The sequence below is a fragment of the Lynx canadensis genome, chromosome E1 (genome assembly GCF_007474595.2).
Source record: "Lynx canadensis isolate LIC74 chromosome E1, mLynCan4.pri.v2, whole genome shotgun sequence".
Taxonomy (NCBI): domain Eukaryota; kingdom Metazoa; phylum Chordata; class Mammalia; order Carnivora; family Felidae; genus Lynx; species Lynx canadensis.
In genome coordinates, this window is record NC_044316.2 from 59,536,996 (window position 1) to 59,564,068 (window position 27,073).

General features: G+C 63.3%; 5 protein-coding genes across 10 annotated transcripts; 2 read left to right on the forward strand and 3 right to left on the reverse strand.

Annotated features, from left to right (window-relative positions):
- On the reverse strand, positions 1-4,973 carry ALYREF (Aly/REF export factor). Its single transcript, XM_030294633.1, is given in 9 exon segments — positions 1-354; positions 442-619; positions 703-766; positions 1,377-1,524; positions 2,957-3,088; positions 3,539-3,600; positions 3,603-4,016; positions 4,259-4,499; positions 4,845-4,973. Coding segments are annotated over 9 exon segments (1,383 nt in total). The 3' UTR covers positions 1-339.
- ANAPC11 (anaphase promoting complex subunit 11) lies at positions 4,178-9,577 on the forward strand. The gene is made up of 3 exons (XM_030296006.1): positions 4,178-4,644; positions 4,961-5,080; positions 9,334-9,577. The coding sequence occupies exons 2-3, from the start codon at positions 4,972-4,974 to the stop codon at positions 9,477-9,479; spliced, it is 255 nt and encodes an 84-aa protein (XP_030151866.1). The 5' UTR covers positions 4,178-4,644; positions 4,961-4,971; the 3' UTR covers positions 9,480-9,577.
- Positions 9,578-11,968: 2,391 nt separating this feature from the next.
- Positions 11,969-12,515, forward strand: NPB (neuropeptide B). Its single transcript, XM_030294552.1, has 2 exons — positions 11,969-12,211; positions 12,321-12,515. Exons 1-2 carry the CDS (start codon positions 11,969-11,971, stop codon positions 12,447-12,449), a joined length of 372 nt encoding a protein of 123 aa, XP_030150412.1. The 3' UTR covers positions 12,450-12,515.
- Positions 12,516-13,530: 1,015 nt separating this feature from the next.
- On the reverse strand, positions 13,531-20,287 carry PCYT2 (phosphate cytidylyltransferase 2, ethanolamine). Of its 4 annotated transcripts, none has more exons than XM_030296402.1 (13): positions 20,167-20,287; positions 18,351-18,439; positions 17,651-17,812; positions 17,378-17,444; positions 16,766-16,850; positions 16,531-16,575; positions 15,753-15,891; positions 15,480-15,562; positions 15,170-15,247; positions 14,901-14,966; positions 14,699-14,764; positions 14,350-14,438; positions 13,531-14,266 (listed from the first exon to the last, which is right to left on the reverse strand). In XM_030296402.1, the coding sequence occupies exons 1-13, from the start codon at positions 20,253-20,255 to the stop codon at positions 14,155-14,157; spliced, it is 1,170 nt and encodes a 389-aa protein (XP_030152262.1). In that variant the 5' UTR covers positions 20,256-20,287; the 3' UTR covers positions 13,531-14,154. The 4 variants fall into 4 exon arrangements, with proteins under 4 accessions (XP_030152262.1, XP_030152263.1, XP_030152265.1 ...); XM_030296403.1 differs by lacking the exon at positions 20,167-20,287 and adding an exon at positions 19,886-19,961; XM_030296405.1 differs by lacking the exon at positions 20,167-20,287 and having other exon boundaries at positions 17,973-18,434.
- Positions 20,288-20,710: 423 nt separating this feature from the next.
- On the reverse strand, positions 20,711-26,474 carry SIRT7 (sirtuin 7). Of its 3 annotated transcripts, XR_003964928.1 has the most exons (11): positions 26,336-26,474; positions 26,128-26,265; positions 25,910-26,014; positions 24,221-24,291; positions 24,050-24,122; positions 23,256-23,354; positions 22,945-23,181; positions 22,721-22,801; positions 22,457-22,563; positions 21,920-22,005; positions 21,250-21,335 (listed from the first exon to the last, which is right to left on the reverse strand). XR_003964928.1 is itself a non-coding variant. In XM_030297081.1 (10 exons), the coding sequence occupies exons 1-10, from the start codon at positions 26,426-26,428 to the stop codon at positions 21,137-21,139; spliced, it is 1,203 nt and encodes a 400-aa protein (XP_030152941.1). In that variant the 5' UTR covers positions 26,429-26,473; the 3' UTR covers positions 20,711-21,136. The 3 variants fall into 3 exon arrangements, 2 of the variants coding, with proteins under 2 accessions (XP_030152941.1, XP_030152942.1); XM_030297081.1 differs by lacking the exon at positions 21,920-22,005 and having other exon boundaries at positions 20,711-21,335; positions 26,336-26,473; XM_030297082.1 differs by lacking the exon at positions 21,250-21,335 and having other exon boundaries at positions 21,342-22,005; positions 26,336-26,473.
- Positions 26,475-27,073: the final 599 nt, after the last annotated feature.

Here is a 27,073-nt window from a genome sequence, read left to right on the forward strand (position 1 = left end):
TTCCAGTTCTACACACGTTTCTATTTTATTATGGCAAAGGTGAAAACGCCACCTTCTCCACAACAGCAACCGGTAAAATTTATCCCAAAAATAACTCGGTACAAAACAGGTCTGTTTCAGAATTTAAAAAAAAAAAAAAAAAGAAAAAAAAAAGAAAAAAAAAGAAAAAAAAGAAAAAAAGAACAAAAAACCTTTACATGAGTTTTTAAATCCTATTTTAAAACATAAAAGAAACAAATCCGTCATTAGCCGCACAGCCCCGGTCCTCCACCCCCCTCCCGCCAGGGAGCACGGAGGGGACGTCCGGGTCCTGCTCCGCTCGAGGATCTGCCGGTCTGTTTAACTGGTGTCCATCTGAAACACACAAAAACTTCTCACTCCAACGAGCCCCTCCCACCCCCAGGCAGTCTGTGGCCCCGCCCCCCGGGCCCCGGGCCTTACTCTGGCGTTATAAGCGTCCAGCTGGGCGTCCAACTCCTCGGCGGAGAGCTGCTGCTTCGAACTCCTGCCGGTGCCTCTGCCCCTGCCCCGGCTTCCTCCGCGAGCGCCTCTCCGGGTGCCGCCACCGCCCCCGAAGCCTCCGGAACCGCGGTTTCTGGTCATCCCGCCTCTGTTTACGCTGGCAAGGAAAACGGACCTCACTCACGTGACCTGCAAAGGCCCGCGGGACGAGCGGCCACGTGCCACAGGCCCCCAACTCACCTCTGTGCGGGTCTCCGCTGTGTGTCAATCTGTGACGTGACGAGCTGAATGTTCATGGGGCGGCCTGTGGCAAAGCACACAAGAGGGCGCGCTCCAGTTAGAGGGCTCTGAGGTGCACCCGCGGGGGCACCGCACCCCGGTCTCCATGCAAGCGCTGGAAAGGGGCCGTGTGTCTCAAGTGCTGCCCGCAAGGGGAGCGGCCGAGTGACACCGGTAGGAGGGCGAGGCGGTGCCGATGTCAAGCCCGCCAGGACCTCCTCGCTCCTTCCGAGTCCAGGTCAGGTGGGTGTCTGCTCAGGTGTCCGGGGTGCTCGTGGGTGGAAAGGTGTGGGTGACCTGACGGAAGAAGGACCGGTACCTTTGTCTTTACGACTACAGCCCCGCACTCAGAGGTGTACTATGGCGGCTCTGAGAAGGCTTCACAGAAGTGAATCTTCCGGAAGGAGCTGAAGGAGGGGAGGGATGTAGCTTGCTGGATGGGGGTTCACAAGAGGTTGGTCCGGATGTGTGGGGCAGCATGAGAGGTGGCAGAATGGAAGAGAGAGACAAAGGGGCGAATGCAAAGTGTCCTCAGCCACGGGGGTAAGCCACATTCCTGCACGGACAGCTGCCAGCCCCAGACTCCACAAGTAGATGCGGCCCCTCTACCATTCTGGGTCCAACCTCGGACGCACCATCCAGGGGGACGCCGTTGTACTGCTTCATCGCTTTCAGGGCATCTGCCTTCCGTTCAAAGTGCACGTCGGCTGTTCCTAAACTGCGCCCAGAGCGGTCGTAGTGTACGGCCGCCTTCTTCAGAGTTCCGAACTCAGCGAAGAGCTCCTGGGGGCCGGAAAGTGCGGCTGTTAGCAAAGCGGCTCCCCTTCCTGGGGGGCCCAGGGCCGTCCCTGGGAGTGTGAACTTCTGGGGGGCGGGGGGGGGGGTCTTTCCCTGGGAGGCAGACACGTATGGGGGCAGGGCAGTGCAAACTGGGGGGGAAGGGAGGGGCGGACGGGACAGCAACTTCCGGGAGCAGCTGGGCCTGAGGGCTCCTGCCAGCGTGGGGACCTGACACCGGTACCAGGAGGCAGGTAAAGGACCGCAAAGCCCACCAGTGAAGGGCACGAGATTAAGTCGCTATCTTCTTCAACAGAGGAAAATTTCCAACACACCCAAGGACTGTACCAAGAAACAGCAAAGGCCAAGATCACAGAGCAAGGGACGCTATCCGTCATGTGGACCAGCTCACAGGGCCCGTTGATGCGGGAGCCCTGACCCAGCCCCTCCCCCAGGGCAGATTTCTGGCTCACCTTTCCCTCTCCTCCTACTCAAGCCTGCCGCAAAGGCTGAAGTCAAGCGCTGCCATGGAAACTGCCCTGACCTCAGGCAGGCTGGGAGTTGGAGAGGGAACCCAGAGTGTGGGGCTACTCCGGCCGCAGGCACACAGCGGGAAGTGGAGTTCACCAAAAGCGGTTTCCAGTGGATGCCAGAAACCACCTTAAAAAAAGTGTTGAGACACCGTGAGTGCTCACCGGCCTTGCTCTGTCCTCCCATGGTAGTCAAACAAACAGCGGGGCTCTGGGAAACTGAACCCAGGAAGGCCCAGCACCCTGACCCAGCCATCTCTGGGACCGATCCTCAAGGTAGCTTTACTTAACCAGAAAATAAGTTTATGCGCCTTTGGAATTCAATCAAAAAGAAAAAAAGGAAAAAGAAAGCAAACGAAAGAAAACACAGCTTCACACAAGGATGGGTTTGAAATCATGTCACTAGAAAGACGGGGGGGAAGCCGGAGGCAAGTTCCGCGAGACACGGAGCTTGCAGCTCGAGGCAAACGGAGCAGGAAAGCTGCCCGGCACCATCCTGTGTCTGTTTTGTCTACCTGTTTCCATGAAAAAAAGGTCTTCTCCTCCCAACAAATAGCTAAAACAAATACAAAAGAAACCAAAGAAACATCCCGGCTGAGTCAGTAACGCGAGACACACGGGAGAGCCGCCTCTCCGGCCTGGCTGGGAGCTCTGGCAGGGGATCCTCACTGACAGAACGTCTTAGAAGGGCGGCAGCTCCTCGCGCCGGGCTGGGGGCCTGGCTTCCAACACACTGGCCTACTTGCGGGGCTGGCGACTAGCGTGACCTCTGCTCTGCGTCCCCGCAGCTCCTCACGGGGGCCGGGGAGGGCTCACTGGTCTACGGTGCAGGAGATTCAAGACCACGTCCCGAACGGGACCGAGTCCGTGAGGGGTCAACTGCGCGCCAAGAAGCTCCCGTGCCTTACCTGAATATCAGCGTCCGATACTCCAAAATCCAGATTTGACACCAGCAGTTTCCCACCCGTCTCGACGCCTGCGCCGCCCCCGAAACCGCTGTCGAAAAGGTCGTGTTGCCACTTGTCAGGAAGTTGTTTCGGCTGAAGGGGAAAGAAAACACGAGAACGGACCCGGACCCGTGAGCGGCTCTCCAGGACTCTCCTTCGCCCTCACAGTCCGGGCACGACACTCGGGGCCCGGAGGGAAACGCACACGGACCCGCGCGGCCCTGCCCTTCCCGCCCACGCCCCGTCAGGCCGCAGCCGAGCCCCCGGGAGCCCCGGGCCCCGCAGCTCCTCGGTTCCCTCCAACTAACTTCCCGCCGCCGGCGCGGCCGCGCCCAACGCCCCCTCGGCCCCGCCGCCACGAGGTCCGGCGCCCGGCCGAGACAAAGGCCGGGAGGGTCTCCGCCTCCCGGGCCCGGCCGGCGCGCGGCCTCCCCGCCCGGTCGGCGCCCGCGCCCACCGGCCCGGCGCGGCCTGCGGCCCTCCCCGCCGCGCGCCGCCCCCGCCGGCCCGCTCCCCACCGAGGCCCGCCGCCTCCGCACTCACCCTGCTGTAGGGCGCCGGCCGGTTCCTGCCGCCGCCGCCCGCCGCGCCTCGAGCGATGGCCGCCGGTTCCGGATGGGCCCGCCGCCTCGGTTCACTCGCGCGGCGGCCTGCGCCCCGCCGCCGCGGCCGCCCTGGGAGCCGGCCCTGCCGCGGCCCCGGCCTCCGCCGCGGCCGCCTCGCTGGCTCCGGTTCAGCTTAATGATGTCGTCCAGAGACATGTCCATTTTGTCGGCCATGGCGGGCGCGGAATCGGCCTTGGCTCGAGCCCGCGCGTCAGCACGCCGGGGCGTCACTTCCGGGGCCGCGCGGTGTCTTCCGGTGCCGAGTCCTCGGAGAGGCCGGGGATTGGCTGCGGGCGGGCTGTGGGCAGGCTGCGGGGGCGGGGCGGCGCGTGCGCGCCGAGGCGCGACTTCGGCGGGCGCAGCTGTGAGGTGCCGGGCCGTGGCCGCGGTCGTTTTTATACCTTCCCGCGCGGGCGCTGCCAACGGAAGGCGGGCGGGGCAGCGCGCGGTTAGGCCGGCGGAGGTGCGACAGCGCGGGGCGGAGCGCGGCCGTTGGGGCGGGCCTGGCGCGCCGCCCCTCCCCCGCCCCTCCCCACTCCGAGCCTTGAACCCGCACCTTTCACCCCGCCCACACCCTCTCCCGGCGCTCCCGCCTCTTCCGCGCGCCCTCTCCCCGCCCCCGCACTCCTGCCCCGCACCCCTTCGCCGCGCCTCACACCTTCCGCCTGCTCCTGCCGCTTCCCTGCGCCTTGTCTCCGCACTCGACCCCCATCCCTTTCCCGCGCTCTCAACCCGCGTTCCTCCTTTTCTGCGCCCTCACCCTTTTCCCGCGCGTTCCCCTCTCCCCGCGCCCCACCGTCTCCCACGTCCGCCTCTGCGTCCTTCTCCGCGCCCCACCTTCTCACCGAGCCTGAGCCCCGGGTCCCGGCCCGCCTCCCCCTACCCAGCAACCAGGTCCCCTTTTGGTGGCGGTGGTGGCGGCGGCGGCGGGGGAGGAGGCGGCACTCAGCTTGCCTAGCTGGCGACCGGGACGCGGGCTGAGTGGTTGTTCCTTGGCATGACCTCCTCGTTAGCCGGGTCTGGGTCTTCATTTGTTAACCCCAAGTTAGTCTTATGCCTTTGGAAAGCACTGTATGGCACGTTTTTGGAAATATTGTTGAACGCCCATGCACCCTTTGGTGGACGCAGGGTAGACTGCGGATGCTCTGAAAATGTAGGGAGCCTAGCTCTTGGGGCGCTTGGTCCTCCCAAGGAGGTCCCGGTCCTGCCCCCGCCACCTTGTAGGCAGATTTGTGCTCACTCACCCCTTTGGATTTCTCAGCCTGGGCATCGGTTCCTGACCCTCTTGATCCCTGGGGGCCTAGATGCTGTAGCTGAGCAGGCTGAATGTAGCCAGCCGATCTCTTTCCTCTGCTCGCAGGCTCCACCGCCATGAAGGTGAAGATTAAGTGCTGGAATGGCGTGGCCACTTGGCTCTGGGTGGCCAACGACGAGAACTGTGGCATCTGTCGGATGGCCTTTAATGGCTGCTGCCCGGACTGTGAGTGTCCCCTGTGTTCCCTCCCTCTTGAGCTTTGCCTGCTGGCCTGGTCTTGGCGTCTCCCCGGAAATAACCCGCACAAAGTGCCTGGGTTTTGGGGCCCCTGTCCTCAAGAAGAAAAGTTGGCAGAAGAAAGCCAAGTGGTTTGGTCACATGTTTGTATAGAGATCCCATCAAAAGTTTTGTAAGAAAAAGGGTTGTAGCCCTTTATTGTGATCAAACTCAGCTATGAAATACGTGGGGCAAGGGGGCGCCTGGGTGGCTCGGTCAGTTAAGAGTCTGACTCTTGATTTGGGCTCAGGTCGTGACCTCACGGTTCATGGATTGGAGTCCCAAGTTGGGCTCCGAATTCTCAGCTTGGAGCCTGCTTGGGATTCTCGATCTCTCTCTCTCTCTCTCTCTCTCTCTCTCTCTGCCCCTCACCTGCTCATGTATTCTCTTTCTCAAAATAAGTAAACTTTAAAAATACGTATTTTTGAGAGGGAGAGAGCATGTGCATGCGTGCACATGTGCACGAGCAAGCAGGGGAGGGGCAGGGAGAGAGGGGGCAGAGGATTCCCAGCAGGCTCCGCACTGACAGCAGAGAGCCCGAGAGCCCGACGAGGGCCGACTCAGAGGTCCAACTCATGAACCAGGAGATCACAACCTGAGCTGAAGTCAGACGCTTAACCGACTGAGCCACCCAGGTCCCCTACTTAAATAATGTTTAAGGGGCGCCTGGGTGGCTCAGTCGGTTAAGCGTCCAGCTTCAGCTCAGGTCACGATCTCGCGGTCCATGAATTCGAGCCCCGTGTCGGGCTCTGGGCTGATGGCTCAGGGCCTGGAGCCTGCTTCCGACTCTGTGACTCCCTCTCTCTCTGCCCCTCGCCCGTTCATGCTCTGTCTCTCCCTGTCTCAAAAATAAATAAAAAACGTTAAAAAAAAATAATGTTTAAAAAAACAAAAATACACGGGGTACAAAGATGTGTTAAAAGTCTTTAAAGATTCTCAAGCGAACAAAAAGTGGAATATTATAAGGATACCCCTTCCCCGCATCCAGGATGCATCCGGGATGTAGGATAACAATGCCTGAGGAAAGTTTCCATGTTTGCCTCAGGGTTTTCAAGTGTGTTATGGTAACATATAAATAGGATGTTTCACTGGATTCCTGCAGAGTCTCTAGCTGTGACTTGGGTTTTTTACCGGCAGTGCTGTCGCGTCAGACGTGGGGATAAGTCCTTAGCGTTACCCCTGTGCTTAGTCCTTGCTCAGATTTTTCCTGCTGTCTGTCGTCGTCTCTGTCCTTGATGGTGTGAGCAGGATCGGTGAGTGCTTGCTTGCTTTGCTCTGCCTTGGCTGTTGAATCTGCAACAAGCCCCTGTTCCCCCCTTCTCTTAACCTTTCCGAGGCAGCTGACCCTTTAGCAAAGTCGTGTTTTTCACACTGTGTCCACTGCCAGGTTTTATCCGATTTCTTCCTTGTGGTGTTTTTTTTATTGATTTTTTTTAATGTTTATTTATTTTTGAGAGAGAGAGAGACAGAGTGTAAGCAGGGGAGGGGCAGAGAGAGAGGGACACACAGAATGGGAAGCGGGCTCCAGGCTCTGAGCTGTCAGCACAGAGCCCGACGGGGGGCTCGAACTCACGAACCGCAAGATGACCACCTGAGCTGAAGTCAGACACCTACCCACCTGAGCCACCCAGGTGCCCTTATTTCAATCATTCTTAAAGGGCTACGGGAGCCTGGAAGGGCATGCGTTTGCAGCTTCCTCCTAAGCAACAGACTTACCTTCTGAAAAGAAAAGTCTGGAACATTGCCCTCGACTGGGTGTGGCAGAGTGAGCCTGTGTCTGACAGGTGGCACTCCCACACAGCCCACAGAGGGCAGGTTCCCCTGGGCCTGTAGCCGGGCATCTCTGCGTTTAAGGGGGTGCTCCGGTTTTGTGGAAGTGGGTCTGTTGCTGCAGAGAGTAGGGGATTTAACGTTTATTTATTTTGAGAGAGAGAGCGAGAGCGCACACGAGCAAGGGAGGGGCAGACAGGGACGGAATCCTAAGCGGGCAGCGCAGAGCCTGACGTGGGGGGTAGAACCCACAGATCCTGAGACCGTGACCCAAGCATCCCAAATGACTGAGCCCCCCAGGCGCCCCAGAGTGGGGGATCTAGAGTCTGGTGTTCAGACTCGAGCTTAAGTGTGAGAGCTGGTTGTAACGTGCAGAGTGTTTGACAAGCCTATGGTGCTCTTTGTACAGATTAAGGGAGGTGGGGTTTCTCTTGCTAAAATTGAGCTCTCGTGGAGAACCCAGGGTGACTGAGGCTGTCTTAAGATCTGCTCCCTGTCCCTGAGGGCTTTGGGAGTAAAGGTCTCCTTGTGGGGGCTTTTCATTACAAAGGACACCAGCCAGCCCTTGGGTGAGTCACCGACCTTGTGCTCAGGTGCCCGTCAGGGCCTGAAGCAGGCTGCCTGCCTGTGGGGACAGGACGGAGTTCTGGAAGCGGCCCCTGCCCTCGCCCTGCCTCGCGTGGACGGCGTGGCCCGTTCCCCCCCCCCCACCCCCCCCCCGGAGAGCTAGCTCCTGCCCCCTGTCTTGGATCCTCTTTTCCAAAGCGACTCTAATTTCATAGGGGTGATTCCAAGCTGACCTCTGCTGGGCTTGGGAAGGCCTTGGGGTGGGGGTGGGGTGGGATGTAGTCTCCATCAGGTGTCATACCACATGGGCTCCTGGCACAGGGTCCTGCTCACCCCCCAGCACCTGTCCCTCCCGTGCCTGGGGGGGCAGAGTGAGTTCAATAATTCCATACTCGCTAAGGGTATGATTTTCTGGTTTTGTCATAAAAATTTCAGAAAGGGAATGATGTTTTGTTAGAAAAAGGAGTTTTTGCCCCAAACAGGTGAAAAAGGCATAGCGGTGGCTCTTTTCTGACTTGGTGGGGTGCACGCGCCACTGTGGGGCGGGGGCTGCGCAGGGACAGGGGAGCTGATGCTGACAGTAGACCTGGAAGGTTCCTGGCCTGGCACCCACACCGGCTGCCTGGCTGGGCTACTGCTCCGCAAGTGGCCGCCGCCCTGATACACCCTGTGCCCTGGCCTCCTGTCCGCCAGGGGGGGGTGACGGGCAGGCCACAGAGCACCGCCGGGCCCCCAGCCCCAGGTCAGCGGGAACAGAGCCCGGTGGGAGCGCTGTGATTTTGCAGGGTCGAGCACCTCTGTTTGGTGGCGAGAGGAAGGGCCGTGGTCACAGGAGTCCAAAGGCAGGGTCTGTGCTCAGAGAGCCCCCAGACTTGCGTTTAAGATACGCGTGGAAACAGCTGTTGCCACGACAGGATGTCTTGTGTGTCCTGGCCCCAGTGTGTCCATCTGGCCCCCTGCGTTTGTGCACCAGTGACACGTGGACACAGCATTCGGTATGCGTAGAGGACCCCCAGGGCAGTGAGGTGGGGGGACGGCCACCCCAGGAGGGGTGGGGATAAGAGGCCACAGCTCTCAAGGCCTGGGGGGGACCTCGACCCGGGCCTGCGGAGGTCGTCCTCCTCTGTTGGCACCAGCTGTGTGATGGGATTTTCTTGATTCTGGGAAATCAGAGGGACCCGTTTTTGTCCTGATTTGGGGCAGTGTGGACGTCCTCTCAGTGAAGGTAGGTGGAGGTGGCTTGTCCCGGCAAAAGCCAGCGGCTCGCGCCTGGCCTTGGAGGCGGGGCCCTTTCGGACCAGAAATGAAAAAGGGGTGGGTGGCAGCACTGTGCTCACTCCCAGGTGCTGACAGGCAGGGCGGTAAACGCCACAGGGTCCCCCCCACCCCCTCTTCCTGCACTGGGTCACTGCCGCCTGGGAGAGGAACCTCTGTCCCAGTCCCAAGGCCCCAGCTCTTCTCTTGATCGGGAGAAACAGCTCACTCTTCAGATGGGTGGCTCTGGGGGCTGGGGGGACGGGTAACCTAGACGCGTTCCTGCTGTGATCTCCTGTGGCAGGTTACGTGGCAGAACTGTGGTGCGTCTGTAGATGGTCTGCTGGCTAGGCCAGAGCGCTCCCTGGAACTGAGCCCCCGCAGGGGAGGGGAGGGTGGTTCCCGTGGGGGTCACTGCTGACCTCTGTTGGGGGACACACCGCAGAGGCGCGTTAACGCTCCTGGTTTCGGGCTTTCCTGAAACCCAGCGTGTGACAGGCTCGGGACACAGACCCCCCCCTCCCCTCCCCTGGGGCTGCCACGGTTGCCTGACATCCCTAGCCGCCCCCCCGCCCCATGTGACGTGCACGGTCCTCTTGTCCCTTCCACAGGCAAGGTGCCGGGCGACGACTGTCCCCTGGTGTGGGGCCAGTGCTCCCACTGCTTCCACATGCACTGCATCCTCAAGTGGCTCAACGCACAGCAGGTGCAGCAGCACTGCCCCATGTGCCGCCAGGAGTGGAAGTTCAAGGAGTGACGCGGCCCCTCTGGGCCGTGACAGGGTTGACGCGAGGACTGGAGCTGCGTTTGTTTTTCATCACGCGTTGACGCTTTTATCCAATAAATAAAACTCATTGAATTGCCTGAGCCTTGCTGGAGGCCTCCTGTTTGCTCGGCGCTGCTGCAGCCCCGCTGGGCATGCCTTGATAGGAAAACTCATGAATAAACATCTAGATGATGCCACCCAGGCCCTGAGTCACCACCCCGGGAGGAGAAGGAGTGCCGGACCAGCCAGAAGAGCCTGGGGCAAGAGGGACTGGGGTCTTGAAAGGCCTGGTGGTGCAAAGGCCCTGGGGTGCGCGTTGTGTGCCAGCAGGAGGGACGAAAGAACGGTGGAGTGGAGGCCTGTGGCCTGTCATCTGGCCCCTCACCCGCTCGAAGCTGCCAGCCACCCCACGGACTAGTCTGTGGGCCTCTGACTGCACAGCTGCCCGCGGTCCCTCCTGAAACGCTGTACCTGAGTAGGTGCTGGTGATCCAGTTGGAGGCCAGCTCGTCGGGGCTGTGACCCATCCAGTGTAGGTCATGTCAAGGGCATCTGTGTCCCTGGGTGTCTGAGATCCTCTATTTGAGGAAGGACAGCCTCTGGGAAGCTCCTTTGGACACCTCTGTTAGTCCACAGCTGCTGGGGAGGGAGGTGGGGGGCCCTGGGGACTGTGTCCCAGCCCTGGGAGTCTTGACCGCTTCTGGACAGAGCCTGCTGTAGGCTGCATGTCTCTGGGAGCTGCAGGGAGTCACTTGGCACTGGCTCCTTCCAGTCTGTTCTCAGTGGACCCTCCCCACCCCCCACTGGGGTCCCTGCCCTGTGCCTCGTGGGTGTCTATCTGCCTAATGGGTGGCTAGTCGCTGAGCACTTGTGACACTACTTGTTCTCAGCTCCCAGGACAGAAGACTGGTGGTTCACACAGAGGGGCTGGCCTCCTGGTCACCTGTGTGACACCCTACTTCCCATCTGGATGTTGTACCCAGAGGAAAAGAAGAGGCCCTGGGGACCACCACCCTTACCCAAGCTGAAGGTCACATGCCTCTTGTCCAGAAACCTAGCTGCCAGGACCTCCATGCTGATATCTGTCCTGGGGAGGACACGTGACCGGGATGTTTAGGGACTGAGTGGGAGGGATGCCTGGGCTCAGCCTCTTGGGTGCACCCCACAGCCCCTGCAAACAAAGTTACATCTGGCCGCTGGGGTCCGGGCAGGGGGCTTCGTGTCTACAAAGCGTCTGGATTCGTATCCGGGGAGTCAGGAGGAGGGGTGGTCTGCGGCACCGCGGAGGGCCCTCCTGGGCAGTCTCCTGACCTCGCCCTGGCTTGCCCCCAGCCCACCTCCCCTGCCTGGGGAATTTTCTCCTGTGACAGGAAGTGCACACGAGGCACGGGGACGTGTCTGTACGCTGGAGCGCCGGGCCCTGAGTGCAGCCTCCCAGGTTTCCCAACCTCGCCGCCTCCGAGGGCTTGCCAACTTGCCCAAGGTCACAGCCCCTCCTCCAGGCTGTTCCCACTGACCTGCCACTTGGGACTTTTCTGCAGTGGGCTCCAGCCTGGTTCTCCCCGGGCCCGCTGGGCCTCAGGCTGAACACGTAGCTGCCCACCAGGCCCTGCTCACATCCAGCCACGTGTCTCTGCTCAGGACTCCCTAACCTCGGGCTGCTCTCCCTCCTCCGGGAGGCACTCGCTCATCCCACCTGCCTTTGCAAACTCTCTCCCTCCAGTGAGCCACTCTGCTTGCCCTCCAGCGGCGGCGGCGGCGGCGGGGCGGCTGTTTTCCCATCTGTCTGTGGCTTGAGGCAGGGACTGGGTCTGATTCATCTCCTGTTGAACACTGGGGTTCACCGAGAGGCCTGAGGCTCCCGAGGCCACCCACGGCTGGGGCAGAGCTGGGTGGGAAGGGCCTGCGGATTCTGGTCAGCTCTCCCTGGGTCTGGTTTTCCCGAGGTCAGGCCTGGCCTTGCCGCCCACCTCTTCCTAAAGGACCTCAGTGGTAGCAGCCGTGTTAGTAGAACCTTCCCCCGTGGGTGTGGGGCACCCAGGCCCACCCAGGCTTTGATCCCCTCAGGGAGCCCTGGCCCTGGGATCAGTGCCTCTTTAGGGCAGGATAAAGTGTCTCTAGGGCACGGTGGCTCTCTCCCCAGCCTCGAGCACTGAGGACCTCCAAGGGGTAGAACTCTTAGGGCCGCGCGCCCTCCGGCTGGTTGGAGGTTCAGTGCAGTCCCGCTTGCCCCTGCCCCGGCGGAGGCTCTACCCAGGCAGGACTGTGGGCACGGGGAGCGGGCAGGGGTGGGGGAGGATGGGGCCCCGATCCCCGGCAGGCGCGGAGGCGCTGCCCAGCACCGCTGCTCGCTCTGCGAGGCGGGGCCCGCCAGGTGCTCCGCGCCCGCCCCCGCGCCCCGCCGGCCACAGATATAAGGCGGCCGCGGCTGGAGCTCCGAGCCCCGCCGCCCGCCGCCGCCCGCCGCCGCCCCGCGTCCCCATGGCCCGGTCCGCGCCGCTGGTGGCCGCCGCCCTGGCGCTGTGCCTGCTGCTGGCGCCGCCCGGCCTCGCGTGGTACAAGCAGGCGGCGGGGCCCAGCTACTACTCGGTGGGCCGCGCCGCGGGACTGCTGTCCGGCTTCCGCAGGTCCCCGTACGCGCGCCGCTCCGCGCCCCCCGTGGGCGCGGGACCCCGGGGCCGGGCCGGCGCCTTCGCGGAGCCGCGACCCAGCCTGCGGAGCCTCGTGAGTGTGGCCGCCGGAGGGGGCGCGGGCGGCGGGGGGCGTGGGGGTCGGGGGCGGGGCGCGGGCGGCGGGGGCGTCGGTCGCTCCCTCAGCCTCTTCCCGCCCCCAGACCGTGTGTGTCAAGGACGTGGCCCCGAATCTGCAGAGCTGCCAGAGGCTCCCCGACGGCCCGGCCACCTTCCAGTGCCGGGCGGACGTGTTCCTGTCGCTCCGCGCTGCTGACTGTCGCAGCGCCTAAGCCCGGACCACCGCGGAGACCTGGACCTCATCTGGCCCTGGCCGGTGCCCCCAGTGCCCCCTCCGTGCCCGCAGTAAACGGCTAAATGAATAAATGAGAAGCGCAGCCGACTCTGAGTGGGGGTAGAGGGGCGGGCGGGTGGGCTTGTGGAGCCGCCGCGCGACCTGCAGACCTGGCCCGTCTCCAGACGCTCCCGGCCCCCACCCGGCTCTGGGCCACCAGGCTGTCGTGAGATAGCCCGCACAGAGGCACCACCCCCAAATCCACACCGCCCTCCTGGGGGCACTGGAAGCCTAGCCCCACGCCCCGCTCCCGCTCCCACTCCCGCCCCCGGAGGTGGTCTCCGCGTCCTGCCTCTCCAGCCCCTTCACCTCCCTGCCTTTGTCCACACAGCTCCCGGGTTCCCCTGGGAGGTGCTGCCTGAGTCGTCTAAGCCAGTTCCAGTGTCCTGGTCAGAGAATTCCTGTGTGACCGCCCTATCCCAGGGGGGACGGGGGGGGGGGGAACCCTCCTGCTTCAGGGATGCCCACTCTGGCTCTGCCTTGCGTCCTGGCTTTCTCGAGGACAAAGCTGTCCCTTGCTGGAGGGGCGGCTCCTGGGTGGTTCCCCAAACACCTCAAAGTACTGAGCACAGGGCAGTGGGTCCTTGGGTTGAAGGAACCAGCAAACAGGCCAGGCAGCAGGGGGGAGGCCGCCAGCGGCGCAGCATCTCGGGGCTGGTCTGGGCTGCTCAGAGGCCCCCGCACCAGAGCTGCGCGCGGCCCAGGCGGCCCCTCCTGAGGCCTGGGAGCCCTGCGTTCACCTCTCCTCTGACCCACAGCGAAGCACGTGGTCCCCACCCTCGAGGAGGGTGCGGCCGGGTCTGCAGCGGCCTCCCCCACACTTGCCGGGAGTCCCGGTGGATTCCTGTCCCCCTGCCCCAGGGAAGCTGATCTGGACCTCCCTTCACAGGATTCAGCCTGAAGCATCTTGGGGTCCTAGACTGGGGAGGGGGGGAGGTTCCTCGCTGCCACATTGCCTGCTGCACCCTCAGTACGTGGATGGTGGGGCGGGGGAGCGGGGCCAAGAGCCCAACACAGAGTACCTCCCACCAGGTTTATTGGGTTGTGCGCCAGCCAGTCAGGTACAAAATCAAGAACAGTCTGTGGGGGAGCAGCGAGGCCGGCCAGGGAAGTGGGGGGCACAGTCCCCAACAGCCAGGCCCAGCGCACCAGGGACGTGCCACGGGTCAACAGGTATCCACGCAGGAGACGGCATGGTCTGCACCCTGAGACGGAAAGGGGGTGCCCCCCTTGGCTCTCTGCTCCCCTGAAGCTGGCTTCAATGATCCCAAGGGCGGAACGGGCACCGCCTCGAGCTGGGCAGCAGGGCCGTCCCGGGTCTGCGGAGCTTCGGGGGCAGGGAGAGCTGAGCTGGGCCTCCACCGGCACACAGGGCAGCGCCCCTCCAGCCGCAGGTGCCCTCTGCTCACCCTGTTCGCTGGGCCGCCCCACCCTGCTGCAGGCCCTCTCTGTGCGGCTCAGCGGGAAGGGCACCTGGCCGGAGGGGTGGGAGGCAGCGTCCTCCACTCTGGCCCTTCCGAGACGGGGCCAGTCAGAGGGAACACTGGAGGCTTTGTTAAAACCGCGGGAGCCAAGCCCTCAAGGCGCAGGGAGCAGAGCGGGGGGAGGGCCGGCACCCGGGCGCTCCGGTGACCTTCCTCTGGTCAGAAGTCACAGTCACTCTCCCTCTCGGGATGCACCTCCTGCCGACGCCTGGCCTCCAGGAAAGCCAACTCCTTGGCCTCCTTCTTCTGGTTCCGGGCCTCGTACTCTAGCCTGGGGGCCAGGCCAGGGTGAGCCGCGTGCCCGGGCCTGGGCCTGATGGCTCTCTGCGCCCCCCCCCCCGGACCCCCCCCCACCTGTTCTTGATGATGCGCTGGACGATGAGGTCCGTGGTAAGGTCGTTCCCGCTGTCGATCTGACAGAAGATGCCCCTTCTCTTGGGCTCCTGGGGGCCAGCGAGGAGGGGAGAAGATGAGGACCCTTCTCTGGAACCTGAGGACACTGCCCAGCTGCCCAGGCCCAGGGGGCCCTCAGGAAGACCAGAACGGGTGCCGTCAGTCCTGCCTGTTAGCAACCTGCCTCGTCATAGCGGGGTGCCACGGGACTGGCAGTCCTCACCCGGCATGGGTCCCAGGCGTCGTGAGGCCCTGGGGACGCTAGGTGGCTGAGAAACCTCCCGCCCGGTGCAGGCCCAGCACAACCCACCTGGTAAGGGTCTGAGCCGTCCTTGTCGGGCACGATCTCCGTCTTCCCGTGACATACCAGGTCCACCTGGGGAGGGAGCAGGGATCAGGGAGCACGCCCCCCCCCCCCCCCCCCCGCTGGCACTCAGGGCCCTCCTAGGGAGAGGCTGCAGCCGTGTTCTCAGCCTGGCCTCCCCTGTGACCTGGCCCGCCAGCAGCCTCACCTTAAAGTGGTCCAGGAGCTCCGCTGTGACCGAATACGGGGCCCCGATCACCACTTCCGACACGTACTACGCAGACACGGAGCACAGGTGGTTAGCTAGGAGCCTGCCCGGCCAGAGGGTGCCGGGAGAGGGCTCTCGCCGCTAAGGAAGCAGGGCCTGGGGCGGCAGCATGGTGGGGCTGGCCGGCCGGAAGCCCAAGCCTCCTGGATGCCCTGGGACCATGAGCCTGGGAAGGAGACACCACCCAGGCCACCCGCCTCGGCACGTACCCGGCAGGCCAGCACGCTGAGGGTCCGCTCGTGCAGGTTCATGATGGGGTAGTTCTTCCCCTTGTAGTGGTTGACCTCCTAGGGCCAGAGCGAGGTCGGGTGAGCAGGCAACCCAGGGCGGGTGAGGGCTGTGATCCCCCAACGGTCCCCTGTGGGTGGGGCCGCCCCGGTCCCCAGAAGAGGCCCCGGTTTGTGTCCTCCGCCTCCACCAGCATCCAAGGCCTCACCTCCTGTGGGCCCCCCGACCCAACCTCCACCCCAGGAACCCCCGCGGGCCCCCACACCCTATCCGCTGTCCAGGGAGTGAGACCTGGTCAAAGTGCAGGCCGGCGATGACGTAGGGCCTCTCTGCCAGGCCGTGCACCTTCTCCAGGAAGTCCACGTGGCCGATGTCCGTGCCGCAGTTAAGGAGCAGGTAACAGAACCGGGGGCCCCGGCCGGCTCCCTCACACTCCACCCCAGTCTGGGGGCCCGTGGAGTCAGTGAGGCCCCTCTGGGTCCCGTGGCCCGGTGGTACAGACGTGGCTATGCAAAGAAAAGGCCCAGGACGGGGGCGACCCTCCCACTAGGTCCCAGAGGATACGGAACAGGTCAAAGGCGCCAGCCACGTAGATGACCGTCTCCCCTGGCTGGGGTTCTTTCCCAGAAGCAAACTGGATGATCTTCTGGGACGTCTGCAGGAACTGTGACACCCCCGTCCAGGGGTTCCGTCCCCCCGGGCACTGTAAGCCGAGAGGGGTCTGGTCGGTGACACGCCTCGCAGGCACGTCCTTCACCTGTCCCCACCCCCGAGCCCCTCCTCTGAGTCTGGGGCTGCCCACACCTGCCTGCCTGGCTGTTCTGGGAGCCGGCGGCAGGGACCGTGGACCAGAACCCGAGCCCCAGCCGCAGCCTGCCAGCTCGCTCGACCGTCTGTGTGCCGGACGGTGGGGGCCCGGCGGGCCATGCCCAGTCCATTCCAGGGCCAGGCTGGGTAAGGTCCCTGTGCCCAGCAGGACACGGCTCCACCCCATGGCCACGGCAGGCACTGCGGCCACCACCGCCGCGGCCTGACAACTGGCCCGCCAGTGGATGCGGCCCCTGTGGGGATCCAGCACCCTGAGGCCACCTTCTGGTCACCTGGGAGGAGCCTTCGGAGGAAAGCGTCTCCTTCCTTCCCGGGTGTCGGGAGAGGGGGTTACAAAGGGAGAGAGGACCGGGCCGTCCAGTTAGAGGCCACCAGACAGGGGCCGCTGTGACCTGCCAGTTTGCCAGGCCCGTTGGTCAGTGCCCAGCCAGGGCGCAGAAGGCAGCGGGCTGGGTGAGGGGCCTGGCCGGCCTTTCCCCAGGGGCGGCCCGGCGGGGGGGACGTCAGTGCTCACCTTGCCAAAGCTGTCTGCGTATTCCCGGTACTCGGAGGACATCTCCTGAACGGAAGGATGCGGGATGTTGAGCGGCCTCGCCCTCCAGACACGACCAACCCCAGGACCCCCGAGACTCACTGTCCTGGAGCCCACACAGGGGTCAGGACACGGCAGGCTGGGTGCTCCCTCGCTCCCAGCGGTGTCCTCAGCCCCGGGACGTCGAGGATGCCACCCAGGTCCCCCACAGACTCACCTCACAGCTGTGATGCGCCTTGGTCACCAGCAACATACGGCCGACGAGGTCTGTGGTGGACACGCCCTGGGTGCGCCTGCACTCTCTGGGGACAGAGGTGGGGTCAGGGCTCGCGTCCTGGACACGGTCGAGAGGCCCCACCTCCGGCTCACCCCAGCCCCCCGCCGTGCCGCGTGCAGACCAGAGAGCGGGAAGGCCGCTGTGCTTTTATCAACTGAAGGAAATGACAGAATAGAGGAAAAACGTTGCTAAACCCCAAGCGTGAGGCGCTGGGTGGGCAGGCCAGCCTCAGGGAGGCGGCAGCTCCGGCCCCCGCCGCACCCCGGACTCTCAGGTCTCGCCCTGCGGCGCGTTCTCTGCCAAGGGCGTGCCGGGCCGCGCCGGCCTTCTGGGTTAGTCACCGGCGACAGAACCCGCTCCCCGGTCACGGCCCCGTGCGCCTACTGTAGCCGCCGCGTGGGGCGCCGCAGGCCTACGACACGCCAGCCCCCCACGCTGCGGCCCTGCCCGCTAGACGCGGGCCACGGCCAATTTCCTCGCGGGCAGCCAGAGCCCGGGGGGAAGCTTCGAAACCCCACTCCTCGAGAAGGCGGGACCCTTGCTGCGGCTCACCTGTACCTCCCAGCCTGCTTCACCTCCTCGTAGGTGTCCCTGCCGTCTACGGTCAGTGTGATGTCATCTAAGGGGCAACACACGCGCGGGAACGAGGATCCTCAACCCAGAGCCACGCAGACTTTTGGGACCCCCAACCCTCCTCCCAGGCCCGCCTGGCACGCAGGGACTCGCCAGTGGGGAAGGAGCCAGGGCTTTCCCAGATCCCCCGAGGGCTCGGTGCTGCTGCCCCAAGTGTGCGGAGGTCCCAGAGCCCCAGCCCCGCCCGCTCACCGCCGTGGACACAGAAGTCGCAGCTGTACTTGTCCAGCGTCTCCAGCGTGGTGACGTAGGGAGCGGCTGGCACCACCTCGTCCACCCACTTGATGGCCCGTACCATCTTGTATCTCTCCTCCTGAGTGAACACCGGGGGCCCCTTGTGCTTGGAAATCTCCTCTAGAGCCGGAGAAAGGACAAGGATGAGACCCGTGAGCTCTGGGGGGGCTGGGCCACAGGAGCCCCCGCCCGGCACCGAGCAGTCTCTGACCACGCGTGAGCTCCGTCGCGGGCAGCTGTCTCTGTCACTGCGCCCTCGGCCCACAGGGCAGGAACACACCCAAGCGGACACCGCTCTGTCCTCTACAGGCCAGCGCAGGTGATCACGATGTGTCTGCTGGACAACTACAGGGTCCCTTCATCGGGTTCCAGGTAGTCAAGCGCTCCCTTTGACAAGTGGGTGCTCAGTCCTCGAAGGCCCTGGGAAGCAGGTCGATGCGGATGTGTGTGTGCAGTGGGCGGCAGAGCCGGAGGCTTGGTCCGTTGGCTGCACTGCTCAATGTGAGACGCACAGCGGGAAAGCCCTGGGGGCGCTAAGCCTGGGTCTGGAGTCGGGGTGAGCATGCTGAGCTGTGATCTTCAGAAAGACGGCCTTGGGTCTGGTCTCACCCCTTGCAGGGCCCTGCAGAGTTAGTGAAAGGCGGCGGCCCCAGCTTACCATCGGTGTGCACACCCACGATGAGGTAGTCGCCCATGGCCCGTGCCTGGCGCAGCTGGTTAGAGTGGCCGTAATGCACCATGTCGTAGCTGTGAAAAGGACAGGGTGCTGAGTCCCTGTGCTGAGGACACGCAGTGAGCAGCTGGAAGCGGAGGTGTGGGGGGTGCAGCCTCTGACAAGCCGCCACTGGGAGCTGCTCCCGGGGTCTGGGCTGAGCCAGGGCTTTCAGGGGGAGGCGGGTACCCGGCTCTCCACACCACCGCACCCTGGGCCACATTCGGCAAGCATGACAGGGGCCGGACTGTGCCCAGGGACAAGGCCCGCTGGTCCCCAGGGCCGGCGAGCACACGGCACATACTGTGCGCCCCAGACCTGCCACGGAGCTCTGCCCTTTGCTCTCAGCCCCTCCGCTATCCAAACGCCAACTGTGGCAGGCAGTCCCTTTAAGCTTTAAACTGACAGTAACTTAGGAGTGGGCTGGACTCTGTTCCACTCTGAGGCAGGTGGACAGTCTTGGGGCCAACACAAAACAAAGTCCAAAAGTGAGCAAAGGCAACTGCTAGCTTCGGAAATCCTGCTTGTTCCCCCCTGGCCTCCGGAAACTCAGCGAGCCTCTGCTCTCTGGGGCCAACCACCACCTCCCTGGCCTCTGGTTGTAGAGCTCTTATCCTTTGATCTAGGCCTGGTTAAGAGTAACTTCTCAGCTGAAGACTCACGGGCTCCCCGCGTGGGCCGAGGGGAACCCGCATGTTTCTCTGGGGGCCCCACGTTAGCCCCACAGGAGTTTTGTTTCCTTCTAGCTTCATGTTGTCTCCTGAGTAGGTGACACTGCCCCCGCTTCTCCAGGTGACCCTCTTCCACTCCATGCCACCTGCTACTCCCGCCACAGTGCACCAGTCCCGGCACAGAAGCCTGTGGGGTCACATGGCTCCGGCCCTGGGGTGAGGGAAGAAAAGTCCAAATCCAGAGGCACGACTGGTCCTTAAGCTCACTGCACGGGCTGGGCCAGGGGTGCAGGGTGTGTCCTAGCTACTGTGGCCCGTGTGGCCATGGGTGGCCTGCTGGGGTAGGGGCCGGGCCCGGCCAGGGCCAAGGTCAGAGTCCACCAACAGAAGCCACGCTCCCTCTGCCCCGGGTGACTGTGGTGCAGCTGCAAAGTCACGGCAGCCCCTCTTGCTCTCCTTGGAAGCTGTAAGCTAGCAGGGATGGGGACTGCCCTCTCTCGGATTCCATTAAGTAAAGGTGGGAGAAAGCACTCTAGGTGGCAAGCCCTCAGTAGAGGTCAGTCTTCCTCTTATCTGTTGACAGCCCCAAACTTATCTTGAAACAAGTCCAGCTGTCTGGCTGGCCAGAAGAGAGAAGGGAGGGGGCACTGTAACCCTCCTGGGATGGCCCCGGGGACCTGGGGGGCCTCACTGGGGGTCTGGGACACCAGCAAGTCCTGCCCTGATCCCTGCCCAGACAACCCAGGGGAATCTCTCCGATCTAGCGATAGGCGAGCTGGGCAGCACACGGCTCCTTCCGAGGGGGCGCACCTCACAACACCAACGTGATTCCTGTCGCGGGGACCGGACACCCTCGCCCCGCGCTGCCACCGGCCAAGATTCGGGCGGGCGGCTTAGCGGCGGGAGCGGCAGCGCCGGGGGGCTGTGGCCCACAGCCGTCCGCGGCGGGGCGGGCGCGGGTCGGCCCCGACTCGCTGCCCGCCCCTCGCGATCCACGGCCGCCCCGGACACCGGGCGCAGGCCGGGCCACAGGCACGTCTCCGGGCGGCGGCCCCAGCCCAGCCGCCCCCGCCCCGGCCGCCCGCGCTCACCAGCCGTCGCACCACACTCGCACGGCGCGCCTGCCCCCCGGCCCCGGCGGCTCGGCGCCCCGGGTCGCCCCGTGCCCGTTCCGGATCATGGCCCCGCAGCGGCGGCGCGGCCCGGCCGGTTCCCCGACTCCCAGCGGCCGCCGCCCGCCAGCCCCGCCCCACCCGGCGCACGCGGCGTCACGCGGGTCTCACCCGCCGCGCGCGGCCAATGGCGAGCACCGTCCCGCCCCCCGGCGCCCCGCCCGCCGCCCATAGCGCGCGGCCAATGGCGTGAGCTACGGGGCCGCCCCGGAACCGAGCCCCGCCCCTCGGCGCGTGGCCAATGGCGTGAGCCGCCACCGCCGAGCCCTGCCCCCGCCCCGCCCGGCGGCCTCCAGAAAGTCCGTCTCCCCCGCGCGGCCAATAGCGTAAGCGCACCTGGCCGAAGAGGCGGGGCAGGGCCACGTGGGGCCCAGCGTCCCCGCCCCGTCCCCCAGCCCCACGAGCCCGGCGGGGCGCCCGCCCCCCACCACGCGCCAGCTGGACAGTCACAGGACACTCGAGGGACAGTGCTGAGATGTTTAATAACAATAAAAAGGGCTGCTGAGAGCCGAGGCCCAAAACCACCCCTCTGCCGCAAACCCCACATGGAAAGAGGTTCCTATAAAGTTAACAGGTTTCAGTACGAAGTAGTAGAAAGAGGGTTGAGGCCCCTGAGACTAGCCTGGTGAATGAGGTAAGGCAGCCGCGCTTCCTCTCGGCCGGCCAGCTGTGCAACGACCCGAGCTCTGTCCCCAAAGAACGGCACGGCCGCCGCCGCTTTATGCAGAGGCTGCACAGGCGAGGCGTCCTCCCGGAGACGCCCACAGCGGTGCAAGGGGGCTTCCGGCCAGAGGATTCTCGCTGGACCCCGGGGCAGTCCTGGCCGGGCCCCCCACGAACAGGCGTTCCGTCCTCTGCAAAGTGCCAACTGTTCCCGTCAAGCACCGGGTTACGTTACTTTCTTCCTTTTTGTGCGTTTAGTGCAGCCCCTGCCAAACCAGCCTCCCAGCACCGGGGCGGAGCTAAGTGGCGCAGCTCGCTCTCCGGGCGGGGGCTCCTCGCGGCTCCTGCACAGCGACTTCCGACTGTGGGTGCCTTCTTCACCCGCACGCAGCGGAGTCGCCAGGGCGAAGATCGGGTCCTGCCACCTACCGAAAAGGGAAAGCTGGGTCAGACGTGCCTGGCAGCCCCTCAGTCACAACCTGCCCCAGGGCGGGAAAGCTGACTGCGGTCACCCTGCTGCCCTCCCCTGGGGTCTGAACTGTGGCCAGGCTCTGCCTAGCGGCAGTTCCATCACACCCGAGCTACAGAGCAGCTGCCGGACGGCTAAGGTTCCTGAGTGATTCAGACCAGCTCGGCCCCCGAGAACTCAGTGTCCTTTCTGGTGATCGAGCAGGCTGTGCGCGCCCAAGGTTGGTCACTAGCAACTCTGGGTCCCACCTTTCAATTGTACGGTCAGGGGTGGGTGGGCCAGACCCTCTCCCTCTTCCCAGACTGCCAGACCTGATGGGGGGGGTGGGGGGGGGCGGGAAAGGCCAGCTGACTAGGGAGGCGCGGCCTACAGACTACACCGTGAAGAGATCATGTGTCTGACGGAGATGTAGAACCACATATCATAAACTTAAGATACAGATAAGCACTGATAAAGAAAATGAGCTAAGTTAATGTAAAAAAAAAAAAAAATACAGTACACAATAGGCCCACATTACAGAACAGCACAAACATAACATACAAGAATTGCCAGGCCCAGAAGGTGAAGGGATCCTTAATTCTTGAACCCTTTGATTAAAAGAAGTTATTGATTTCCCCTATAAGACCCTGAAAATTCACAGAGAAAGAAAGTGTAAACTTTTTACTCAATACATACACCACGTCTAAATTATCACAAATTCTGTATTAAGGTACAGTTTAAGCTTCCCCAAAGTACGCCAGCTCCCCGAACCGAGTGCACCGAGATCCTGTTTGGAGATGCCGAGACCACGTCCCTTCAAGGCACCTTCGCGTCCAGGCTGTCGGAGGTAGGAGGGGGGCTCTCCAGGCACACACTGGCACATTCTCTCTCCCCACGGGGAGTCACACCAGCCAGGGGGCCTCAGCTGATGCCTCTGCCACTCCCCCTTGCTGGCAGAGGCCACCAAGCTGGGGTCACGCCTCAGACACCCTCTGCGACAACTCAGAGCATTCTCTACACTCAGTTCACGAGAAAAGACAGACGCGGTCCATCCACACAGGGCAGGGAAGGGGGGGGATGCACCCGTGCCCCCCTCACCTGCTGTAGGGGGGGATCTCCAGGCCCAACTCGTCCATGAGGAGCTGCATGACGTCATCACACTTCCCATGAAGCTTCAGGGCAGCCCAGTCATCCTTCGGGGTCCACTGGGGACAGGGGAAGGCGAGTGAGGATACCTCACTTCTTCCCAATGGCCCTTTCTTGCCATATCTCTGTGACCCAGGACACGAACATCCAGGAGCTCTCTGGTGCTCCTGTTCTAAGGCCCAGGTCTAAGGAGGTGTCTCTGGGTGCTCAAGTTACCTGCAAGTTTACAATGTAGAGCTTGGGCCGCCTGCTGGGGGGCTTGGTCATGCACCAGAGGCGTGGATACTTCTTTAGAACCTGCAGGAACGGACAGACGGACAGAAAGACCACATGCACAACAGCGAACGAAGCTACAGGAAGCTAGCTTCTAACACTGAACTGGCCAGGGACTGGCAGTTCTCCCCTCCCCTCCGGTCCCGTCCGCGGCGCTGTTCACGTACCTTTAAGCTGGAACCTAAACACAGGATCGTGTCTGCCTTGCTGGCAGCCTCAGTGGCTGCCTCCCAGTTCAGAGGCTGCCCCAGCGTGCCCCGCTCCCCAAAGTGCACAATGGTGTCCCGGAGCTGGGCCCCACACTTGTGGCAGGCCCGGCCCGTCTGGTGCCGGTGCAGGGCGGTGCGCTCAGTCACATCAAACACCCTCACGTATTCCCTGTTGGGTGTGCAGGCTGTACAGACCTGAGGAGGAGAGGGCGCCGTGAGCAGGAGCCGCTGGCCCGCACAGGCCCGCGAATCCCAGAGGGACCGCTCACTTCAATGTACATGTTCCCGTGGAGCTCCGAGATGGCCGTCCGCGGCAGCCCGCTCCGCAGGTGGAGCCCGTCACAGTTCTGAGACACCACGTGCTGCACCTGCGGGGCAAGTAAGGGCAAGTCAGCAGGTGGCCTGAGAGGGGCTGTGCTCAGTAGTGAAAGCAGTCCTTGACCCTGCCCAGAGTCCCCAAACCAGGGCAGCTCCGACCCCGTGTGGAGCCTCACAGGCAAAACCGGAGCGGCAGGCCGGTCTCAGCAGCAGGTCTAGGGGGGTGGGGGGGGGGGGGGGGGGGGGGGGGGGGGGAACCCAAGCTGCCCCCGACCAACCCGGAAGCACTTAGCGAGCTGGGAGTGCAGCTGTTTGCTCTCGGCAGGGAAAGGGCTGGGGCCCGAAGTGACACTCTCTTGGGTCATTATGTTTCAGGTCACTGAAGGACCAGGAGGACTGACCCTTCCCTACTTGGTTGAAAGTGCTCGGCAGAGGGTCTTTAGAGTTCCCACAAGCCTCCCCTGTACCTAGGTGGCTTCTGAGGTCTGTGGGGACAATGTGAGAGAAACACAGGGGGGAAAAGCCACCAGCGGCTCTTGGCCTGAGGCCGGCCCTACGATTCACGCGAGAGACTACCCTTCTCTTGAAAAAGCAGCACCGGAGTCTAAAACGCTCTGTGGGCACTTATCCCAGGGGTCCCTGGGACAGAGGTATGATGCAGTTGCCATGTGGGCACAAAGGTGGCCCTCCAGGTCCTGTGCCAGGGACCCGGCAAGTATACTAGCTAGCCACACCGGGCTCTTACCAGCTTTTGCTCGTGTAAGCGGGCGATGCTCATGTGGGTGAGGGTTGGCTCGGCCTCACTCAGGTCAGCAGCACTGCCAGGTGGAAGGGAAGCAAAGGCGTGGGGAGCTGTGAGGTCAGGCCCAAGCTGCCTCTGCTCAACTGGCTGGGAAGGCCGCATCAGGCTGCTTACCTAACGCTTCTCCCTTTCTGAAGCAGCGTCCACACTCCATTAGGGCCCCGGTAATCTGGGATAGAGGCTGCCTGCATGTTCAGAAGGACGAGGCCAGTGAAAATGCATCACTACGGGAACTGGCAAAATTCCCCCAAACGAAAACTCAACGTTTTTCTCTTGATGTGTTCCAGACTCGTCTGTGCCCTGGCCTCCGTTCATTCCACAGGCTCAGCATTTCCTAGTCCAACCTGCCTGAACCCAGATGGAGTGGCTCCTTCCCTCTGCCCGGACCCCTGCCCCAACCCGGTCTAGCTCCTCCCTCCGGCTTCCAAGGAGTCCTGCCTCCTCCGGGAGCCTCTCCAGCACGAGCACAACCTGGGCTCTGCAGCCCCATCTGTCCTCCAAACCAAGGGAGAGGACGGGTCAGGCTGATCTGTGAGTCCCCAGGGCCGAGCCAGTGCTCAGGAAACACTTAGCAAATGGTGGCACCCTAGGTAGGAGTGCTGGCCTGTCCCAGTTCTGACACCCGATACGGTGTTTCCTGACCTCCCTTGACAAAGAGAGCCAATCTCTCCAGACGAGCTAAACACCCTGAATGTCCCTACTTCTCAGTGCAGAGAAACGAAACCACCACGAGAGAAGACAGAAGGTGTGCTCGGAGCAAGGAGTCTTACATTCCCTAGGCTGTGAGTGACATCTCTTCTGGGGAGCCCTGTCTCCTCCCTGCGGCTTAGGCTCAGAAAAATGCCCACCCCAAGCAGTGTGGTTCTGAATCACACTGAAAAGAGAAACCTCAAACAGTGATGCTCAGAGCAAACTAAAGAGCAGGACTTTCAGAGACGACAGGAATGACTGGAGGACGGAGACCCGACCACCAGACTCTGCAAGTTAGGACGGTCAGCGCCCCTTACACGATCGCACTGGATCTTCCCCTGGCCCTCTCCTGTAAAACCTTCCTCAACCTTCAAGGCCCGGCCTCAATGCCGCCTCGCACAGAAAGCAAGCTGGATGGGTGTCCCAGCTCTCTGAGACCGCGGAGGGCGTGTCTGCATGTCGGCTCTGGCAACCCGGCCCGGCCAGCTACTGCCATCCCCTCATCACCTGCGGCCTCCCCGAGGCCAGAAATCCTCAGTGTTCACCTCTGCCGGGCCCACACGTGGGTCACACTCGACAGGCACCCATTAGGTGGACAGGTAACACTCTCAAAGCTAGCCGTGTTCAATGGCCCGAGATAGCTTCTCAATAAAATGTCCCCAAACCCAACGCCTTTCTCTTCTTTACCTGGTGTACTCTAATTCTAACTACCTCGCGTTCTACTTACTTTCCTTCAACATTCAAAAAATAACAACGAACGCGGAATCAGGAGACGGTCTGGGGCTTCACTCTCTACCCACATAACCTTGGGACAGTGAGTTAACCTCCCGGACTTGAAACGAGGAGGTGCCTGCAGGCACTAACGTATTATGTCCTGTTTCACCCCTCTTCCCTTCTCGCCTCGAACGGGGTATCACAAACACTGCAAGTGTTTACACGTATTTATGCCCTCAACGAAGTTTGAGTCCTTTCGAGCTTCTCGACTGTGCTCTCCGCGGTCCTGGGGTCAGTCACCCAGAAGGGGGCGCCCCACACCCGCCCCCGGCGCTCCGGGTTTCTCCCGGCCCTGGGAGCCGACGCCGGGGCGCGGCCGCCCACGCCTCGCCGCCGTACCGTGCTGATGCCGGCGCCCGTGTAGACGACCAGGTACTTGGCGTTCCGGACGGCGCCGGCCAGCTCCCGCACTTTCCTCCGCAGCTCCTCCGGGTCGTCGCACACCTGCCGAGACGCCGAGGCCGGCCGTAAGCCCCGCCCCCGCCCCCGCCCGGCTACAGGTCCGGCCCCGGCGGCCCGCCGACCGAGCCCCGCGCCGACCGAGCCCCGGGACTCGCCTCCTCCTGCCGCCGCTTCAGGCCCTCGCGCCGCCTGCTCCGGCCCTGCAGCTCGGTCACCAGGTCCTCGCTCTCGGCCAGGAGCCGGCCCTCCTCGGCGCTGCGCTCCGCTGCCGCCTTCCTCAGGATGCGCGACACCTGCGGGCGCGGGGCAGGCGGTGAGGGCGGCGCGGGGCGGGGGCGCGGCGCGGGGCGGGCGGCGGCGTACCTGACGGAGGCGCTCCCGCTGCTGCTCCTCCCGCAGCCTCCGGACCCGCTCCGCCGCCTTGCGCTCCGAGCGGCTGGGACCCCCGGCTGCCATCGCTCCCGGGAGACCCGCGCTTCCGCTTCCGCCTCCCGGCAGGCCGTGCACCGGCGCATGCGCGCAAGGTCCGCCCCGCCCTTCCGGCCCCGCCCGCGCGGCGCGCAAAGGAAGCACCTGACGGTCTCTTTAAAAGGTGTTTATTGATCATATACAAAATAAAGAAAACCTTATATATCACAAACATACACTATGTACAGCAATAAATACCCGGGGTCCGGCCCAGTGCCGCCCCCCCTGGACAATAATTTAGCAATAAATACTGCACAGGGCGGGGTGAGCGCTGAGGCCACAGCCCGCCCCAGGGAGGCCCCTCCTCACCTGGATCTTCCACAACCCCTGCCTGCCCCGACAGGTCCCAGGGTACCACCACCTCCCCCTGGTTTCAGCCCTAGGCAGGACAGGCAGGGTCTGATCAACTCCGCTTGGACCTAGCCTCTCAGCGCCAGGAGAGCACCAGAGCTGGACGCACTGGGCAGCCCTTGTCCTGTTGCCCTAAGATGCCAGGAGAAGGCTTTCTGTACCCACTCCCGTTTGGTTAAAGGCTTCAGGGAGTAGCAAATTGAGGGGATGGGGAGAAGGAAGGGGCTGGGACCCGAGGGTGCTGGAGGGGCCGCCCCCTCGCAGTCCATCAGGGGCACACTC